Below are 20,843 nucleotides of genomic sequence, written 5' to 3' on the forward strand. Positions count from 1 at the left end.
CTGTTACATCAGCAGTACAGAGCATGAAACTACCATTCATCATAGAATCCAATTTAACTGAAGGGAGAGTGATTGATACCCAGGGAACTGTAAACATCTGTACAACAAACAAAATGAGCTCAAACTGCAAACATCTGTACAAACAAAACAAAATGAGCTCGATGTTTTCCCAGAAGCTCACTACCTACCTACTCACATGTTAAATCTTTGTCATTTAGACAGTAATAGATTCGGGTTTGTCAACACTGCAATGTTTGGGGATGTTGATATCTGGGATTTGGGCTCACTGCATTGTAAATGGCCTGTCTTAATCAAGCCCAATTCAAAATTAGATCCTTGTCTGAAGTTTTGGCTCTGTAGCTCTCATGGATTGAACATAACACTGGAAGACAGGGAAGGCAGGCTATGGTAGGGTGTTGACCTTATTCTGCCAAGACTTGTACCTCAACCATTACCAACTGTGGTAGGTAACGATCTTCATTAAATAAACCACTTAGGATGTAACATTCAGAAAGGTAGACAAAGAGCTCCCATCAACAGGGAGGGGCGCTGTTCAGCGCTTTTGAAAACCAGGATAATAGATGTGGTTCATTTACCCCATCTATAAAATAGGGTAAAATGCATTTAACTTAATAAAAGTCATCGAGGCTTTTGATTGCAAAGCGCTATATAGGTGCAAAGTTTGGTCTTTGTCAAATGAACTTGAAGACTCGAAAGGAGATGGTTTAGGCCCAGTTCCTCAAAGATATTTAGGCTCCTAATTTCCACTGAAATAGGAGTTATGGGCCTAAACAACTGCAGATCTAGGGGTCAGTGTTGTGGGTTTATCTGCATAAGTAGCTTAAGGTATGTCTACACTACAAAGTTAATTTGAAATAACAGCAGTTATTTCGAATTAACTTTAAACGCATCTACACAGGCAAACCGCTATTTCGAAATAAATTCGAAATAGTGGAGCCCTTATTTCAAATTTGGTAAACCTCACTCTACGAGGAGTAACACCAAATTCGAAATAGTTATTTCGAATTAAGTGCTGTGTAGACACTTAATTCGAAATAAGGGCCTCCAGACCTTCCCAGGGAGCCCTGGTGGCCACTCTGGGCACAACCAGGAAAACTTACTCTCCTCTGATGGCAACGACCCCACGAGACGCAACGGCATGTCCAGGGGCAGCTCTGGCTCCATGTGGCCGAATGCTGTGGTGTCCCGAATGCAGGCACTCAGCGCACTTCAAGACAGGACTGCTCTGCTGTCCCTCATCGAGATAGGCAAGCAAGCGGGGAACCCTGAGAACTGTCTGCCCAGGGTGGGTCCTTTTAAGCATGGAGCTCAGTTAGCCTCAGGTAGCAGCACCACACACTTAAGTCCTAACCTGATGCCCTGCCGGCACTGGTTCCGGCCAGCCTTAACTTCGATTCAGGGTCCACTCAGTATGGATGTGCTATTTCAAAATAGTTTTTGTGTATAGTTGTGTTATTTCGAATTAGCTTAATTCGAATTAACTATTTCTAATTAAGTTAATTTGAAATAGCACTGAAGTGTAGACATACCCTTAGTTTGGGCACTTAGCTGAAATTTGTCAGTCTGAACCTGTTTAAGAAAATCAGGCTCAGAATCTAGAGGCAATGGTTTTCTTGGGAGATTTCTGGTCTTCCTTGATTCTAGCTAGCCTGAAGCAGAAACACGTCTATAAACGAGAATTTTTCTTGTGAAATGTTTCTGCATCCTCTCCAGTCAGGAGTTGGGAAGCATAAAGCTGAAAGAAATGAACAAGCATGAAAACAAATGTTACCTCTGGATCCCATTTCTTTCTCAAGTTAATTCCATGATGTGACTATGAAATATTTGACTTATTAAATCTGGCCAATTGGAAATCAAGATCAATATTTCAAGAGAGAGGCAAACAATTTGTTTTTATTCTTTGACGCGAAGACTTTCTGCTTTCCACATAGCCTGTTGAATCAACGTCTGTAATACAGCAATGGCCATTACAAGTACTCATAAGCGCACCTTATGCTTATGACACCTCTACCCTAGAATTACTTGGCAATCATTTCAATTCATCTTGTTCTTGTCCATGAAGAGATGAGGCTATTAATACAGTATTACCTGTGTTTTCGGTATACATCACACACCGACAGAGAACCAAAAAAAAATGGTATTTAATTATGATATACATCAAATTAAATTTCATTCCAAAGATTGCTTTCCAGTTCATAATGATTTATTACTTGTCATCCAGTAATTCCTACTAATCCCAATAAACACTGGGACTCCACTGTACTAGGCACTGTACAGAGTCAAAGATGGTCCCCGCCTCAAAAGGAGAAACTGCTGCTTTTATATTTAGCATTGATCTTTCTGTTTGCGGGGAGACACGACTGAGCTTTACCCATTTTCATTGCTCACGGAGTTGGGAATTAAGGCACTACAAATTCAGCTGTGTCTAAGTGATTTAGGAGCCTTTCCCATTTGCGAGTGATTTAGGCATTTAGGAGTCTAAGTCTCACTGAAAGGAGATAGGCTCTTAAATCCCTTTGAAAATTGGATTGAGGCACTTTTGAAAATTTTACACTGGAGCCTTAGTGTAAATCAAGTGTTGCTCCACTGACTTCAATAGAGCAATGTCGATTGATAACAGTTGAGAGTCTGCCTCAGTCTCCCTTGTCGTCTTATAGCAGCTACAGGCAGGGGAGATGTTAGCTGTCTGACTTACATTCTAGAGTTGTTGGCAGGATGGAGAAACAGGAGTTCTAGTTCCCCCCAAATTTGGAAGTGTAGAGGACAGGGAAGAAGTTATTTGTGCATCCCCTACTGGCTACCCGTAATCATTTGGTCACCTTTCTTAGGGCCTTAATTCTGATGTTCATTAACTTTTTGTTACTGATTGCAAAGGAAGCAAAGTTAGAATTTGGAATGGGAGCGGGGTGGGAGGAGGAGAAAACTGGTATAGGTTGAGCCTCTCTAATTCAGCACTCTCTGGTCCAGCAATATCTATAGTCCGGCATGATTTCAGTTAGCCGGATGTCCACTTATCATGGCTGTGGCCAAGTTTCCTGTGGTCCCATAAAGTTTGTTTACAGCCACGAGTCCTGTGTCTGTGTTCTGTGCTGTTAGCTCTAACTTACCCCTAAATGTCTTCCACAAGCCCAGTCAGCAGTGGAAGTGTCGGTAATGCTGCTCGACAATATTGACCTCCTGTGGTTCGGCAAATTCTCTGGTTCGACACCGGGCAGGCCCAACCGTGCCAGACTAAAGGGGTTCAACCTGTAGCTACCAATGAGCCTCTTGCTTAATAATTCTCTCCTCTTCCAGGATCTCATTCGCAAATACCTCAAAAGCCAACAAGTAAAGAACCGTCCGGCCCAGCATCTGTGCCAGTGCATCAACGGAAATACGCACTCATAGCCATCACAGCCCCTTGATAGTCATTTTCCAACACGTACATTTCTGGGTTACGGCCAGATTGTGATGCTTTTATCCACAGCGGACTACAAAGTACCTCACACGGCGAGTCCTGTTGCATTCAAAAGGACTGTTATTTGTGCAAGACTCTACGCAGTCTGAGTGAGAGTATGACAAAGAGGCCCTTAGTGGTTATGTGTCTGGCTGTCAGCATGAAACACTCCAAATTCTGGCACTAGAGAGATTTTGTCCACCTGCCGAGGAAGGAAAGCCAGCAACTGGCTAGGAAGTGGCATCAGTACTAGGGGCATGGCTTGCTTATTTGTGAGGGAGACACAACAGGGATAGCTCTGCAGTTACTTACAATGCCAGATCATTGTAAATAACTTAGGGTTACTTACAAATCTTATTGGGCAGGAAACCAGGTGATATGAGGCACCAAATCCCTTTTCACTTCCCAGGATGACAGGAAGGATTTCACTTCTCTCCTCCCCACCTGGAAAGAAGATCAGGGATTCACCGAACCCCTTTGGAGGTGTAGAAAGATCCAACTAAAAAGTGTTGTTACCAGCCCATTCAGATACATGGCTGCAAATGCTACAGGCACACTTGGAAAACTCCCCACACCTGTAAGCTGAAAACTCCCAAAAAAGTCCATGTTTTAATTCCACTAGGACCTCTTCCCTTGCCCCTGATCATTCTCACTCAAAACGTCTACGTGTCAGCGAATAACATACATTTTTTAGATCTGCATATTGGCACTAGCTGCCAGATGGATGGGACGTTTCATGGTCGCTGGGTAGTTGGCCACTGGGTCGTGAATTTCATTCTTGGTCCTTCCCTAAATTTGAGTTCATATTGGTTTGGACTATTGGCCAGAGCACAGTTTATCAGCCTTTAGTGGCACCTGCATGAAGGGTGAGCTTGTATCTGTCCTCACTGGTTGACAGCCATCGACTAGGCCCAGATGTTTCCTCGTGATTTTGTTAAAAAGAAAAAAAAAAAGAAAAACCTTCAGATCTGACCTTTACAAAACGAGAAATAAGAAAATTGTTGGCAATATATACAGGTGGGGAAATTGCACTTAATTACAGTAGTTTACATCCATTGGACAAAATTTACTTCTTTAATATAGCTCTCTAGGCATAGATGGAGATGGAAGGGTTGGAGAGGAGAGAAGTTTAGCTATATATACAATTTAATTGGCTCAGTTCAACAGCACATGAGATTCCTTCCTCCAAACTCCAAGTAACAGATCCCAGTCTCATCAGTCTGTTTGGGGAAGGAATATAACTTAAATATTTTTGATCTCCGTCATCCTCTTCTGCCAGTCAGTAGTACATTTTGTTCTTATTTTCTCCCGAGAGCCAGTGCCCTCTTGAAGGCAAATACTTAAAATCCTCAAGACATCTCTTGGAAATACTGCGTGAAGGAAATGGAAAAGCACAGTCTCTGGAAGGAGGCACTTCGGTCCTGTCAAGTCACAGAAGGGTGGCTATTCGTCTTGAAACGCCAGCTCTTTCTCAGGTTAATGGGCTTCTCGCTATGGCACTAGACAAGCTGGCTGAGCGTCACTATGGCAACAACCCTCAGACTTTGTTGGTTACCGGCGTGATGTTGTCGAAAATAAGTTCCTGTTGCTAGGTGCAGAATAAATGAGGTGTGGAACATCACCAGGCTTGCAGGGGACACTGGGATGGAAGGAAGCAAGATGCATAAGTTAGAGAGCACAGAGAAAAATGTTGCAATGTGCAGAAGTGGAGTCATTGGACCTGGATGATTTTATGACACTCAGGATAGAACTTTCAGGTGTTCGTAAAACGTTCAGTGTGATACACTGATTTGTATTCTGCGTTTCCTTCCATAATGCTATGGGAGAAGAACATTCTGTCCTGCACTAGGGTTTCAATGTGCCAAGCCACCTCAACTCCACGGATTTCTGCTACAGGTTGGACCTCCCGGCTCTAGCACCCTTGGGACCTCACTGATCCCAAACGAGGGAATTTGCTGGAACGGGGAAGGTACCCTGCCACCTGCTGCCTGCCATCCCTCCCTGCCCCTGGCTCTACTTCCGGCCCGGCCGGCCCCTGCCTCTGGCCTGGGCGTTGCTCCATCTCCAACGCCAGCCCTGGCTACGCTGCTGGACGTTGGCCCCAGCCTCACTGCCAGGCACCAGCTCCAGCTGCACACAGGCTGCCAGCCACCAACCTTGGATGTACTGCAGCTGCCTTTGGATCCGGCCCTGGCCAGTGTCCCAGCTGCTGGGCTCCCAGCCAGGCAGGGCTCTTAGCCACTAGCCCTCCTGTCACTAGGCTCCCAGCATTGGGGCTGTCTGGTCTAGGAACATCTGAGGATGTTGCTGGACCAGAGAGTCCCGGTATAGGAAGGTACAACCTGCAGTATCCTATCTAAGTAGGTCTTTTTATTGACCTAGGCTGAGACCCTCAAGTATTCAGGCACCCAATTCCCCTTAAAATGAAAGTCACCTAAAGGATCTGGATCACAGTGATCAGTCCTGTCTATATGCAGGGCTCACCGAACCGCGGCAAGGCCCGCTCGCCAGCTGCGCTGTCTGGCAATCTGCGCATGCACAGATCGCCCAAACCTGGCTCTTCTGGGTTACAATTTACTCACCACGGGCGAGTAGATTGTATTATTTGTCGAGCCCTGTCTATATAAATTCCCAATAGCCCCAATGAATTGAAGAGGAAATATTCCAAGGTTGCAGACTGGGCCTATAGCATTTAGATTTTTACACATACAATCCTGTCAGCTGACTTGGTGGTTGAGGATATTGATTGGGGCCTTGTCTAATACCCACAGAAGTTGGTGGATGTTAGATCATGCCCCAGGTCTTGAGAACTGCCATGGGGAACATAGTGGGGAAAATAGTTTTCATACCAGATATTGAAAAAAAAGGGAGGGGGGAGGCCATGTGTGTCCAGCCTATGGGAGAAATTGCTTCAAGACCAGTTCATTCAACTTTGCAATGCTGCCAAGATCAGCGAAGCGTATGGAAACCTGCCGAGTAAATGCACTCACACGAATTAACAGTTGCTTGGGGGCAGCTTGTGTTACAGGCTAGGAGTTATTACCCTCTGATGGCTTTTTCGTGACCTATATACAATGAGCCGAGGCTCTCAAACTCAGATCCCCACAATATTTAGGCTTCTAACTTGCTAGGCCTCCATGCCTTCTAGTTCGGTGTCCACATCACACCACCTACGCCAGTGTTGCTCAACCAGTGGTATGAGTACCCTTAGCAGTACTGGAGAGAAGTCTGGGGGGTAAGTTAACACAACTGAAATTTGAAGAAAACTGAATTTTTGTTTTAAATTTTACAGAGCTTTGTTTTAAGTTTTACGATTAAGTTGTTTAAACAAATGCGTTGCAATGGTAGAAAAACATTTTGTGTGTCTGAAAACTGTAGGTAGGGAGGTACTTATAATTTTTTGTAAAGGGGGTACTTAATAAAAAAAAGGTTGAGAAACACTGATCTACACTACTGGGGCTACCTAACTGCCATGCTCAGCAGGGAGTGGAACTCACTGTGTGCCCCTAAAGGTCGTCCTTCCAGATCAGGGGTGAAGCGTGTTGGCTGGGAAGCATAGGAGAGGCTCACTTTGCTGCTGCTGCTGCTGTGTTTTGTGGCTACACAGGGGGATCCAGTCTCTGGTTTCTCTCACCAGCACGGATTTTATTTGAAAATGCTTGGCATGAGAAGAGAAGCCACTGTGTATAACATGCCCCTCCGTGTTTCTTTTCTCACCGGGCTACACAAAGCCTAACCTCTTCTCACCTCTCCAGCCCCACGCTAGACAAGGTGCAGCTGTATTTCAAGAGAGGCTCCAAAGCCACATTTCCAGTAAGCTGTGCACGTGTGCGGCCACTCAGAAGAGATTCCACTGCCGCCCAGCTGATTAGCAGAGCGCCCACCACTGGGTTTGTTGGTCCTACTGATGGTGCACATCCGCACATGCACATGCAAATGTATTCCGCCCATGGATGGAAAAAATCCGCACACAGATGGAAAAGAGTAGAGGAAGCATTGCTCCAGAGGCACGAGAGTTGAGAGTATACGCAATAAGACTCTCTCGAGCAAGGGCAGGAGGGACACAGCAGAGCCGTGGATGTCCCTCTGGTTTTGGGAGCCCTCGTCAATTACTTCCCACCTGTAGATTCCATGATCCTTCACTCTCCAGCCCCTCTCATCTCGCCTACTCAGTTCTTTAGTTTTCAGATTTTAGGTGGAGATGGAGAAAGCCTGGGGTGACCTTGCCGATCAACAAACATCATAACAGGGAGATAAGGAGCCGCCAGGAGGCCTCTATGACATGTCTTTAGGGATGTGCCTCACGGCTATCAGATGTTTGCTAATGCAATAAAATGGCGGCTTGGCCTTAAGTGTTGTCAAAGGAACTGGGAGTTATTTGCCTCTTCCAAGTCTAAACATAAACATCTGATAAGAGATCTACAGCCCAGTGCTCAGAGCTGATGCTGGGGAGCTCGGCCCAAAGCTCAGCATTCTGGACTGTTGAGCAAGGAGACTCTGGCCGTGTTCCTCTTCCTGCTTTCCAGCAGGATGGGGAGAGATCACGGCGACTGGCCCATCCAGCAGGAGAGGGAGGGCCACAGGGTAGCTGGGAGGACCAAGCCGGCCAACAAGCTACACAGATAATCCCCACTGCTGCTGAGCTGGAAGGTGGCAGTGAGAGGTGAGGTGAGGGAAGAGAGGGTTCACATGAAACCTCTCCTTCAAAATGTGGTTAAATCTTATAGAAGAGTTTGCATTGGGCATTTTCAGAGATTTTCCTTTCATTGTTATTGGTTGGTCAAACCATATAGATTCTCCAGTCTGATTAAGTCCAAATAGTGGCATTTAACAGGAGTGGAGACCATCAGGGGCATGCCCTCTTCTTGCTCCTCTACACACACGCTGAACTCCTTCGAAATATGTTTCTTCTTTTGCCCCGATTTTCTTCCTCTTGCAGCAGCCCATCCTCACAAGGTATTATAAGCCCCCTCTCCGCACACCTCCACAAAGTAGCTTCCAAGAAAGTGGTAGGTGCCTCCTCTGACCTAGTTAAGCTACTGCTTTCATGCGCCGTTGTCCACTACTGGCTGGAATGGTCAATCTGATCAATCAGCAGCAAGTACCTCCTACTGACTATTCTCCTGGGCCTTGGCGATGAAGGTGCTGGCTTCAGTTCTCATTGCCGTGTCTGTGCCGGGACGAGATGGCCCAGCTGTCTTGGACATTCTGCTGTGGCTGGCTGCCCAGCTGCGTTACACTCAGCTTAAATGCACGGGGCTGTCTCCCTGCACATGGGAACGTGACCACGGGGAACCACCAGCATTCGGTTTTCACCATCAGCGCTCCTATCCTTCTGAACACACAGAGCAGAAAATCCAGTTAGCAACCTGTTTGAGGCTGGATGAGATCAGGAAAGATTTTTTAAGTGAGAGGGAGGAAGGAAGGGAGGAAGGAAGAAACCTTCTGGCTTTTTGTGTGTGTCAAAATAGAGTAAAATTTCCAAGTGATCCGCTGGGATCTTTGGGCCGGATTCAAAGCCCACCTCTATGAAAAGGACTTTGGAACCGTCCCTTACTGTCTTTTCTTCAGAATTCTGCTTGGCTCTTGCTAAAAGCAGTAAAAAAGGAAAAAAGAAAAATCTGGGATAGAGATGAAAAGTATTTCTTGCCTGTGCCCTTAACGCTTAGATGGTATTTGCAGAACGGATCATAGAAGAGCAAGCCTCTCTATGCAGCGGCCCTGGACACTTACTACTGAGCTGCTGGGAGTGAAATTCATTCCAATGCACAGTCCTTTGCATCACTTTAGCTCAGTGATGGGCAACCTAGGCTAGTGAGTGAGCCACACAAGTGACCTTCCTTCGTCTCAGTGGGCTGCAAGATTGTCCTAACCAAGATGATCACCACCAAGACGGTCTCCTGGCACTATTTGGCTGGTGCTGGGCCTGTGCACAGAGATAAATTTCATGCTATGCTCAGTACAATTTGCAGATCAGGTGCTCGGGTGGGTAACACGGTATTCGCTTATTGCGCTCAGCACTTAGTTTGCACTGGCTAAATCAAGAGTACATTTAAAAGAGTGAGAGTGTGTAGGGGGAAGGGAGGGAAGAAAGCGATTTGATTATCGTGGCCAGCCATGCTTCAAGGTAGGCTGATCATTCTCTCCAACAAAGGGCATAAGCCACCATTAGGCTCCATGACCGGCCTGCTAGCGGGGAGCAGCAAGCGCGATTTTGATTAAAAGAACATTTCCTGTATTCGGAGGGCTTGTTTCAGCAGGCAAGCATCAAAGTCAACGCGGGGTAAGCCAGAGTAATTAATCAAGAGAGACGTTAGGGCTGAGCGCACACCAGATGGATTGATAAAGCCTTTCAAAGGAAATGGTATTCCCTAGGAGTGCTGATGCGCCCGATTGCCCGACTGATTGAGATTTGTGGGCACAGATAAATGTTTTCCCTGCTCACTACAAAGAGTGGGAAACCTGACAGGAGTCGCAGGGCACTGGGATTTGGAATGACACTTTCACCTCCCATTTTGTGAGAGAACGGGTCTGTGGCGGGTCCCACACATGGGGCCAGATCGTCCGCTAGCGCTAAGTACGTCGCCCCTGACTTCAAAGGAACTCTGCCACACGGCACCCCTGGGCGATCCGGCCCACTGACTCCACTGGAGCTGCGTCAGTGGACACCAGCCATGCGGCTGGGTCATTGTACTTGGTCGTACATGATCCCACTGCTTCTCAGTTTTCCATGGTGGCAGGGTCTTCCGTGTGCCACCCTCGCAGGGACATTGTAAGGACATCCGTGGAAATGAACCTGCGCAGCAGTTCCAGGCATTATTTGCTGTGCATTTGTGGCAGAGATTTTTCAGTTCCCACCATCAAAGCTTAGCAAAAAAAAAAAAAAAAAAAGTTTATCTGGATGCAAGTTCAAGGTTGTCTCCTATTTATCTAGCAATCGATAAGGGCCACATATTTCCCACTGCCCTCAGAGCAGATTGGTTTTTTTTTTTAAAAGGGTTATTGTTTGGACACTAAAAATGAAAACCCTAACACGCCAAACTGACAGCAGCGTAGGTGAGTCACCTATAAAGATTTAGGGGTAGGGACCAGATTTATAGCTGGCAGGGGTGATGCGTGAGGGGGGACTGAGTGGGCATGTGACCCTCCAAACCTTGTGGATGGGAGGGACAAGGGGCCAGAGCCTCTGGGCAGCCCAGGGGAATAATGGAGGGCCTGGCACGCACTGCAGGAGGTGGTTTCCCCCCGGCACTCATTGGCAGCAGCAGGGGGAAGTGGAGCAATGTGACTCTACTCCCCCGGCTCCCGGCCACGTTACCTGGTCGGGGGGGTCCATCACTACGCTCACTGGTAGCGGGAAGTGGAGTGACGCAGCCACGAGCTGGGGGGAACAGAGCCACATTGCTCTGCTTCCCTCAGCTGCTGCTGATGAGTGTGGGGGAGCCCGACCCCTGCTGAGGGAGCCAGGCTCCCCGCTTCTAGTGCCTCGGGTCACATCGCTCAGGGGAGGAGGCTAAGGCGAAGGGCTGGCGCAGGGGTGGAGAAGAGGTGGGAAGGGAGGTAGAGGCAGCACGGGGAGGAGTCGTGGCTGGTCATTTGGCCAGTGGCCCCCAGTGTCCTTCTTCACCAATGGCCCTGACAGCTGGTATAAATTAGCCTAGCTGTATTGACGTCACTAGGTCTGGGACAGTTTTCACCAGCAGGGGGCGCTATGGCCCAATCCCTTCGGTAGAGCGATGCCGAAACACACAAGCTGAGGGCCGTGGTCCCAGCTTCTGATCTAGTTTCCGCTGGTGACTCTAGACGGTTATGCCGGCTTGTGTCGCTTGCAGTGTGGAAACAGCATCTCAGTGTAACCGTTTGCTGCCATTCTCAGTTAACTGTAGATGACGCCGAAGCAGTAAAAAGTCATTTTGAATGATGGAAGGTAAGTTGACTTTGATGGGGTGATGTCAGAGATGAATTGGTCCATTGACTTTGCCGTGCACACCACCTTCAAAAGGTGAGGCTAGGAGCTTAAATTCCCAAATTTTGCTTGACACTAAAAATCATGGCCTTTGTAAAGACACTGGATTTATGGCTTATTACAACAATCTGTAACCCACTGATCTCCCTCTTTGTCTATGACTACACCAGGGTGCTAATGGACCAGTTCATCATGAATGGTCTTGGAACAAAGGCGGCCAATAACACGGCAGCTGTTTGCCAGGATTAGCCCCTGTGGGCCGCCGGCGGTATATTGACCTCTGCCTCCACAGGTATGGGCTATGGCAGCTTCCATTGGCTGCGAATTGCTGTTCTCGGCCAATGGGAGCGGCGGGAAGTGGCGCTGACCGGGACACCACTTCCCACAGCTGCCATTGGCTGGGAACGGTGACCCATGGCCACCAGAGCTGTGATCGTCCATATCTGCGGAGATGCAGGTAAATATAGCAGTGGGGGCCTGCCAGGGGCTAACCCTGGTGGACTGGATCCGGCTCACGGGCTGGCGCTTGTCCATCCCATCTTAAAATCAATGTGTTAACTACTTGTGCTAAACAATCTGTTCCACCTTGTATTTAGCTGTGACATTCTGAGTCCCTTCCCCAGACCTGGAGAAAAGCTCGGTGGTGTTCTTTTACCACCAGGAACTGAATCAATAAAAAGTATTTCCTTCCTCCTGGAGCTGTCCTTACCCACACACAGAATACACAACTGCGCAGGGCACCCGAACACTTGGGTCTTAATGTCCACCCACCTGCCTCTTCCTATCTCTGTTCTGTGGCTCTTGCTTCCTCCGGAGAGGATCTAGTTAACTTGAAACTGAAAAGGTCGGCCAGACCTGTGAGCAGCACACTGAACCTGTGAAAGAGCCATTCAAGTGGTAAAGAAGCCATTTAACAGGCATTTTTCAACCCCAGGTCTAGAGAGTCAGTTCCTGAATTTACCGTGTTAGTCGACAGGACCTTAGTTTAAAATTCGTTTTAAAAATATTTCATTAGTGCTGTGGCAAGGGCTCCACTTTCCCAGGCCACTGCTTGAGCTGACAGTTTGCCCCCTTCCCCGAGGGGTTGGGGCTTGCAGCTCATTTCTGGGGCAGGGAGCCCAGCCACTCCTTCTGGGACTCCCTCCCCTTCTGTTTCTGCTCTAGAGCTGTTAGGACAAGCGGCAGGGTGGGGGGAAGCGGAGCTTGGTGGCCCCAGCTTGCTGTGCTCCTGGCATGTTGCTCTGGGGAGAGGCAGGACTGACCCCACACTCCCAGGCAGGAAGCAGAACAATGTGGCTGTGGGAGCTGAGTGAGCTGGGGGCCATATTGCTCCGCTTCCCCAGCCAATGAGTGCAGGGTGGAGGTCCGACCCCCGCTGCTGGTGCTGGCCCCCCTGCCCTACTAGTCCTCTGGGCCACCTCAGGTGGGGAAAGAGGTAGGGCAGGAGCAGAGCAAGGGTGGGGTGGGGGCAGAGCAGGGGCAGGGAGAGGTGGGGCCTAGAGCAGAGGGGGCTTTTCCCAACCCTTTCTCCAGCTGAGGGGAGTCACGTGACCAGTGGTTCTCTGGACCCCTCCCATCACCATTCGCCTCTGACTGGGTCTATGCACCACCAAGAGTATTGGCTTAAACTTCCTTTAGCAGTAGCAGGTATACCAGGGACGTTCATCCTGAACCATTCACACAGAACGTACCCCGCTTTCCCAGTATGCACCATTACCTGTTTATTGGAAGACATATTGGTTAATGTACTGATGCTGCTGGTATCTGTGACCACCATGGCCGATGGAAACCGGGAAGTGTGGGAATACTGGGGAGGCTCCGGCTTGTGTGCATACACTATGAAAATAAAGGAGACAGACAGCAATCCTATAAATGCCAGCTGTAGTCTTCATGCAGATGCAAAACAGTCAAGCCAAAAGGTTTCAAACACATTTGTTTTTACAAATATCAAGATAAGACACTGAGGAGTGGTCTGTGTCCGATTTAGTGCTCTGGAGGATCCACCTGATTTCTCCCCAGCAGCGTGCACACAAGGGGAGATTAAGGATTAAGATGGCCTGGTTTGATCAAACGGGTGTCGACCCTCAAGCCACTTTCTGAGAGGCCATCCTGCTGGAGAACCAAATGCACAAGCAACAAAAAAAAAGGGCCAGTGCGCTGGATAAGGGTGCTGGGAGACAGTGCAAATAAAACTCCTAGATGAAGTGAACAGGAGTTTTATTTCCCAGGCTGACTGGGAATGGAATGCATCATGATCATTAAGAAGCAAGCTCTTTGTCCATCTGAAAAGCGTGAAGCAAATTCCCATCTATTTCTCCTCAGCCAGAAAAAAAGGTTTAAAAAAAAATTCTTGAACTCTGGTTGGTTGTGTGGAAAGGCTTGTCAAAAACTGACAGAAAATTGGGTTTTCAACTAATTAAAAAAAAATAAGTCTGCTCTCTGCAGAAAAATTTGATTTTTCATCAAATAGTAGACTCCCCAAACAGAAATATTTCAGTTGTGAAATGCTACTGCAGTGCCTCATGGGAGGTTCTAATTCAGGTTCCCCATGCTTTAATACTTCTCTATAGCTGGTCTCTCCAGACAAATTTCATTTCCCATGATGCACTACTATTATTATATGACTGACATGACAGGCTGTCTCCCTTCATCCCAAGGAGACCACAATGCATCCTGGGAGATGTAGTCTAAGCAGGGACTCTAGTGGTGAGAAGAATGGAAGCATGAGGGTCCAGAACTACAGCACTCATGAGGCACACAGTGCATTTAATAATCTACATATTTTAGAATTTAGACAAAATATTTTGCTGAAAATCCATATTTTCTGTGGAAAACACACACCTCCATTTTCTGACCAGCTTTCATGATTAGCAAGATATTCCATCTGTTGCTGCTATAATCACCCATCTGCTGGCCAAGGAGAATTGAAAGAGTCTTCCCCTCAGTTGGCCAAACATGTATTGTTTGTATATTTAGACATCTTACAGAACATGATTCCCCAATAATGTAGGGACGTAAACCCTGAACACAGAAGATTTCTCGCGCTAATTTAGATCATAAGGGTTTTTTTTGAAATGTTCATGAGATTGTAACGAATAGGGCACAAATGTGAAAATTATTGTTTGTAGAACTACAATACGAGAAAAGTTCAACTGAAAAAAATCAACAGGAAAACAAAGCCAGCATTTGCAGAACATAAGGGTAGTTCATCCTCCCACACATACCTACGTTTTCAGTTCATCCACAAAGTGCAAAGATCATTAGGTCATATCTACATGAGGAAATTATTTTGAAATTACTAAATTCAACTTATTAATTCCCGATTTAAACAAAATTGAACTAGCATGTCCACACTACAGGGAAGCCTTGAAATTAGTCTAAGGAAGGCTCCATTAACGTGGACACGCTACTTCAGACTTAGAACCTCAGGAAGTACTGGGGACTAATTAGTTCAAATTACTCTGTGGAGTAGTTATTTTGAAATAGCAGCACCAGAGCATTCCCATTCCCATCATTCTGAAATGACTATTTCGGAATTAGGGTTACTCCTGATGAAAAGCAGGAGTACAGATTTTGAATTAAGCGACCCTTTATTTTGAAATAACGGGCGTGGTAGTGTGGATGCTCCACTTATAAATTCAACTTCAGGGGGGTTATTTCAAAATAAAGTCATAGTGTAGACCAGGGCTGGGTGAAAGGAAAGGGCTAGGATTGTGAAGGAGACTAAAGAAGTTAGGCACCTAAATCCTATGGACTTCTACTGATTCCCTTTGTAAGCCCCCACCAATAAATACAGCCATATGGGAAAAAGTTAACATCCGTTGACTCCCAAAATGTCCACAGAACAAAACCTGTTTATTTTTCCTCACCTGCCTGGCCCCCTGACTCCAATGACAATGTTTACAGCATCTTTGGTCCTATCAAATGCAGTAAGAAAACTCAGAAATGTCCTTGGATAACATATTGCTGACAGGCAGATCTGAACCTGGGACCTCCGGAGCTTAGTGCATGAGCCAACAGCCAGGTGGCATGCAGCTAAAGCCGTAGAGCAGACTCATTATTTTCTCTGTAAGTGATCTTGGTGCCACTAGATGGGACAGTGCACTAAGGATGCGAATGGTTAACCTGTTATGGTTAAATGGCAGGCGGAGGGCTGCCCCAGCCCGGCTGTAGCAGGTGCGGGGACAGCTCCAATACACAGCACAGTGCAGCTAAGCCTAAGCATTATGAGATCACAAACAGACGATCTTCAACCCATTCTGCTCTGGTGTAAATTAGGGATGTAACCGACTAATCAACCAGCCGACTATCCTATAAGCAAAAGCTATTGGACAGCTGACACACAAGTCAACTAGTTGCTTCCCGCCCCCTTTCTGCCTCCATCAGAAAGAGGCAGCAAGGGGGGGGGGAAGAGGAGCGTGTGCTGGGGGGAGCTGGCTTAAAAGCTGGTTCCCCCAGCTCCAGCTCTGTGGGAGGGGTCAGGGGCACAGTGGCGGCGTTCCAACTTTGAAATCTACAAGATTTCCCACTGGGGCTCTTGTAACATTTCAAAGATTGAAACGCTGCATGGAGCCCAGGGTCAGCAGGGAATCCGCTGACCCCGGGGGGCTCCGTGTGGGTGCTTCCACTTTGAAATGTACAAGAGCCGCAGCAGGGGCTCTTGTGCATTTCAAAGGTGAAACGCCGTGCTAGTCCTTTTCAACTAATTGAACAGTCGATGGAAATCCCATTGACTGTTCGATTAGTGAATCGAAATTTAACATCCCTTGTGTAAATCCAGAGTAACTCTACTGATATTATTCAGATTGACACCTGTGATCGAGAGCGGAATTTGGCTCCTGGACCTGCAGACTGAGGATGAAGGATTAAGTTTATGTAGAGCAGCGATGGGCAACCTAGGCTAGTGAGTGGGCCACATGAATGGGTCTCCTTAATTTCAGTGGGCTGCAATTGTCGTAAACAAGATGGTCTCCCAGGATAGGTTAGTTTTGCTGCCTGTGTTTGCGTACCTAGAATTTTGCAGGGGGCGCTGATTAAACCACAGCAACACTTCGATTAGATGCAGAAGTAGCGCCTGGCTCTCACAATCAATGTTGAGTGCAATCAACACGCACCTCACTTCACGTGTGCTTGCTTCACGTGGGTCATGTTATTAATACCAGTAGGGAAAAAAACGATGTGGATGGAAACCCGTGGAATCTGACCACTCTGCGTGTGGGCAACGGTAAGCCAAATGTCTCGCAGGCTACACATAGAACCCCGATTGGCTGCATTTGGCCCGCAGGTTGCCCACCACTGATGTAAAGGGAAGGTGTGTGCTGTGTTCTAAAGGAAAAGCAATAAGGGTACTAAGGAAGCATGGGAGAAGAGGGGATGTAACAACAGGCAGCGCTAATCTCCAGGAGTTGGCTCCCTTTAGGTTCCTCATTAGGAAAACCTTCCTACCTGCCAGGGTTCATTAAACACTGAAATCAATTGCCTAGGGAGGTTGTGGAATCTCCATCAGTGTCTAATTTTGTTCTTCAGTATCTCCAAACACCTGTCAGGAATGATCTATGGTGCTCAGTCCTGCCATGAGGGCAGGGGACTGGATTCGATGACCTCTCGAGGTCCCTTCCAGTTCTAGGAGATGCTGAAAGGGGTTCTGGATACGTTCTGGAGTTTTCTTTCCCCTGCTGCTCGCTAGAATTAAACGTTCTTTCATAGTGCACCCTTTTTACTTGGCTATTTTAGGGCTGGAGTGTTTAATTCCCCCATTAACCAAGCTACTTTGGAAAGGGGATGTCCTAACACCAGCGGAAGATGACCCAGGCCACGAAGAACATATACCCTCTTGCTTCTGCTCCAAAACCAGCCAGCGGGAGGGTGTGGAAGAGGCAGGAAGGGGAGAAAAGGCGTTCAGGAAGGGGAGAAAGCAAAGTTAATTCAATGTCTATTTATGAAAATTGGCAATAATAATAGCAGCTAAATCCTTCCCTTTGGGCCTTAACAAATACCTGACAAGATCCTTACTGTGTGAATTCTGCAGTTGAGTCACTGTGGCCATAAAAGGCTGCTGTGTCAGATGGCCGGGTGACTGCTGCATGAGTGGCTGTTGATGGGGACTGTGTAGCTGCTGGGAGAACTGGACCGGCTGTAAAGCTGCCAGACTTCCGGCAACACTGTTGATAACAGGGACGCTCTGCGCCTGGGAAGTATTTAGACCTGTGAGAACAGAAGAGAATGAAAAACATGTCACGATTTCAGTGCCAGGGGAGTCAGGGATGGAGGCAGTTGCTCCGATGGAATAAATAATCATGATAAATTTTATCTTCATACACTGGCGATACCCGTAAGGGCTCTACTTTATACAGTCTGCTTCCCTCTCTGCGGTACAGCAGGGTGTACAATAGACCCCAGTAAAAGAAAATCAAAGGGTCTTATGCCCCTCTCAAATACACAACTTTCAATAGAGTTCCTCCGAGTTTATGCCCAGAGATGATGGTCAGATCTAGCCCCTATACACACAAAGGGAAATCTTGAACCCACTGAATTTAAGGGCAAAATTCCCATTGACCTCATCAGGATTTCACTCATGACACCTAGTCAAATAGTCGCTTACATCCCCTCTGAACTTGGTGGCAAAACACCATAGCATGTGGCATGGCCACACAGTGCTGTGGGGTGAAGAAAGCTACTGTACCCAGTTGGAACAACAGAGGAGGGGGATTACTCAGACACAGCCAGACACGCAGGGGCGGTCTGTGAGTATAGGCAGACTCGGCAGTCGCCTAGGGCACCGTCTTCAACGGGGCGCCAGGGGCACTGGATGATGATGTAACAGGGTGCCTGAGGCGCCCGATGATTACGTCACGGCCATTGACAGCGGTGCAGGCAGGGGCGCTGATCACGCATTCTGCCTGGGGCGCCAGCTGCCGCAGCCGGCCTCGGGCCACTCCTGCAAACACGCTACAGCCCGAAGGGATACAAGCCCAATCAACAAGAGCGTATTCAAACTAAACCACGGTACGGCACTTACTTTGTGCGATTGCCATGACGCCAGAGAGCGGGGTCATGATGAGGTTCTGGGACTGTTGTGGGTTGTGATGGGACAAGCTGTGGATATTGGTCAGGGTACTTACAGGGGGCAGCCCACCACCCGAAACAGAGATCTGTCAAGAAACCAAGAGAAACGATCGACATGAGGGTCAGGAGCTGGGTGACAAAACAGCTTCTAGACAAATTAGAGTGACTGTGGCTAGGCCATACAGAATCACTCCTTCCATGCCTGACTGGGCTGGGTCACAAAAATTATCCCGTGGAAAGGGACCCAGTCAGTTGGGGAAATCCACAACTAACGTGAATTGGAGCAGGAACTTTCTTTTTGTTCTGTGTTTGTACCGTGCCTCGCACAATGAGGTCCTGATTGAAGACTGAGGCTCATAGGTGCCTCAGTGACCAACTACAACAGCGACCGTGAGAAGCATTTTAGGAAGCCTGCTCCCATCAGTCTACCGGAGCCTGGCTTTTGGATCCCCACGTCACACTGCAAACACTCTGCTTTTTGCTCAGGTCTTTTCTGAGCAAACAGAAATGTTGCCAACTCTTGAGATTTCATTGCAATGTTGTGGGTATTTAATGCTTTATTCTTAAAACACCAGTTTCTGGAGTCATGTGATTATAGGAAAGTCTGGGCTTTCATTTAAAAAACCAAACAAACCAAAAACCCAATCACTTTCTCACCCTCAAGATTACAAAGGAAAGGTGGAAAATTCAAATCCTAAGGTTAAAAGACAGAAGGCAAGACTCCACCTGTATTATTTTTAAAAATGTGATGTTTTAAGCCTGTTTCATCATTGTAGCAGGGCCAGACTCATGATTTTTGAACTGCTACAGCTGAGAAGACTGAAACAGGCTCTCTGGTGGAGGATTGCTAGTTCAATGAACCTGGTAAACGTGTAGGCTCCGATTCAGCCAGGTACTTAAGTCCATGCCCAACTTTACATGTGTGAAGGGTCTCATGGACTTCAATGGGAATGCTCATGTGCTTAACACAGGCTTATGTGGATATCTTGCTGAATTGAGGTCTTGATATTTTGGACAGCCCATTGTTCACATGTGGGTGCTTGAAATGAGCTGAATTGGGTCCAGTCTGGATCAGAAATATGTTCCAATTACAGCCATTACAACTGTACTGGTGTAATGCCCAGGGTATACAAGATCAACTGCTTGACATCATAATAAGCTTTCTAGTACATAGTAGGGATGTGAATGGGTAACTGTGGGACTGGAAGCAGCTGGGCTAGAGTGCCACCCTTCTCCCCTTGCCTCCCCCTGTTTAACCAGTTTGTGGCTTTCCTTATCTACAGTGGTGGGATTTTGCCCCAGTGGCTGCAGCCAACAACTCAGATACCTAAATAAAATCAGTCTGGTTATCAGCAGAGCTGAACATCCACAAATTCCACAGACATTGATGAGAACTGCAGGTGTCCATCCCCTGAACAAGCAGGGTGCTTATATTTTAGGCTTCTCAGTATGGATTTTAGGGATGAGAAAGCTCCCAGGGAGCCACCTGCTCTGGCACTGCTGCCTCTGTATCAGAGGCAGCAGCATGGGGTGGAGGGAGGCCAGATGGGAGCTGACTGCCACCTGTGTGTAACTGCTGAAATTTTCAGCCATTACATGGTTACTTAATTAAATACATTTTAACATCCCTAATGAATTTAGGAGACACTTCAGGGTCCCAGGTGTGAAATTTTGGTCTCCGTTTTACAATTTTGGTCTCAAGTGTATTACATGAGCTTGAGATGGTCCTAACTTCAACTGAAACAAATAAATCAACGCATTTCACAGCATGAGAGTCCGATTTTCTTATCCAGTATTTTCCTCGTGAAGGCCAGCTTCTATCACACCGGGGGGGGGGGGGGGGGGGAGGGGGAAGGGGGCGGTGAGCTAGTCAAACAACCAGACACAAAACCATGGAGTTTGGGCTAATTTCAAATTTCAGATTAGGACCAGAAACTTGATCTAAAAAAAACCAAGCCAGAGCTCACGTGATCAAGAAAGTATTCAAAATCACATCATTAAAACAACCCTCTAGTGAGTTTTCCATAGCTGTGATGCTAAAAGGCAATGAAGAGTCATACAGCTAGGGCAGGCCCAAAGCATTGATAGGTTCAACAGTGTGTGCCTCAAAAAATGTTACTTTCAGCTGCAATGACTTCCTTGACTGTTCTTAATTTGATAGGGGATATTAGAGAAACCGGTTTGCTCACTGGAAACCACAACCCACAGCATAGTTGTGTTAAATAACTTGCAAGCACTAGCTAGCTCTGCTGAGGAGATCAGAAATAAACTAAATGGAGGACCATAAATGTAGCTGATGGTACTGTGCATCCTACACTCAATGGGGCTGTTTGAGCATTGCAGCGTCAAGCTGGG

General features: G+C 47.2%; 1 protein-coding gene across 3 annotated transcripts in view; it reads right to left on the reverse strand.

Moving 5' to 3' along the window:
* Window positions 1-1,886: 1,886 nt before the first annotated feature.
* HNF1B (HNF1 homeobox B) overlaps window positions 1,887-20,843 on the reverse strand; it is a 66,740-nt gene continuing 47,783 nt past the window's right edge. For 2 of the 3 annotated variants that reach the window (XM_006138619.4, XM_006138617.4), the window contains exons 6-9: window positions 18,442-18,574; window positions 17,436-17,627; window positions 13,141-13,259; window positions 1,887-5,096 (exon numbers count right to left, since the gene is read on the reverse strand). In XM_006138619.4, the coding sequence (XP_006138681.2) occupies window positions 5,076-5,096; window positions 13,141-13,259; window positions 17,436-17,627; window positions 18,442-18,574 (465 nt within the window). In that variant the 3' untranslated portion in view covers window positions 1,887-5,075. Of the gene's footprint in view, window positions 5,097-13,140; window positions 13,260-17,419; window positions 17,628-18,441; window positions 18,575-20,843 lie in introns of all 3 variants that reach the window. The other variant, XM_006138618.4, reaches the window with a different exon arrangement.

Source organism: Pelodiscus sinensis, chromosome 21 (genome assembly GCF_049634645.1).
Source record: "Pelodiscus sinensis isolate JC-2024 chromosome 21, ASM4963464v1, whole genome shotgun sequence".
Classification (NCBI taxonomy): domain Eukaryota; kingdom Metazoa; phylum Chordata; order Testudines; family Trionychidae; genus Pelodiscus; species Pelodiscus sinensis.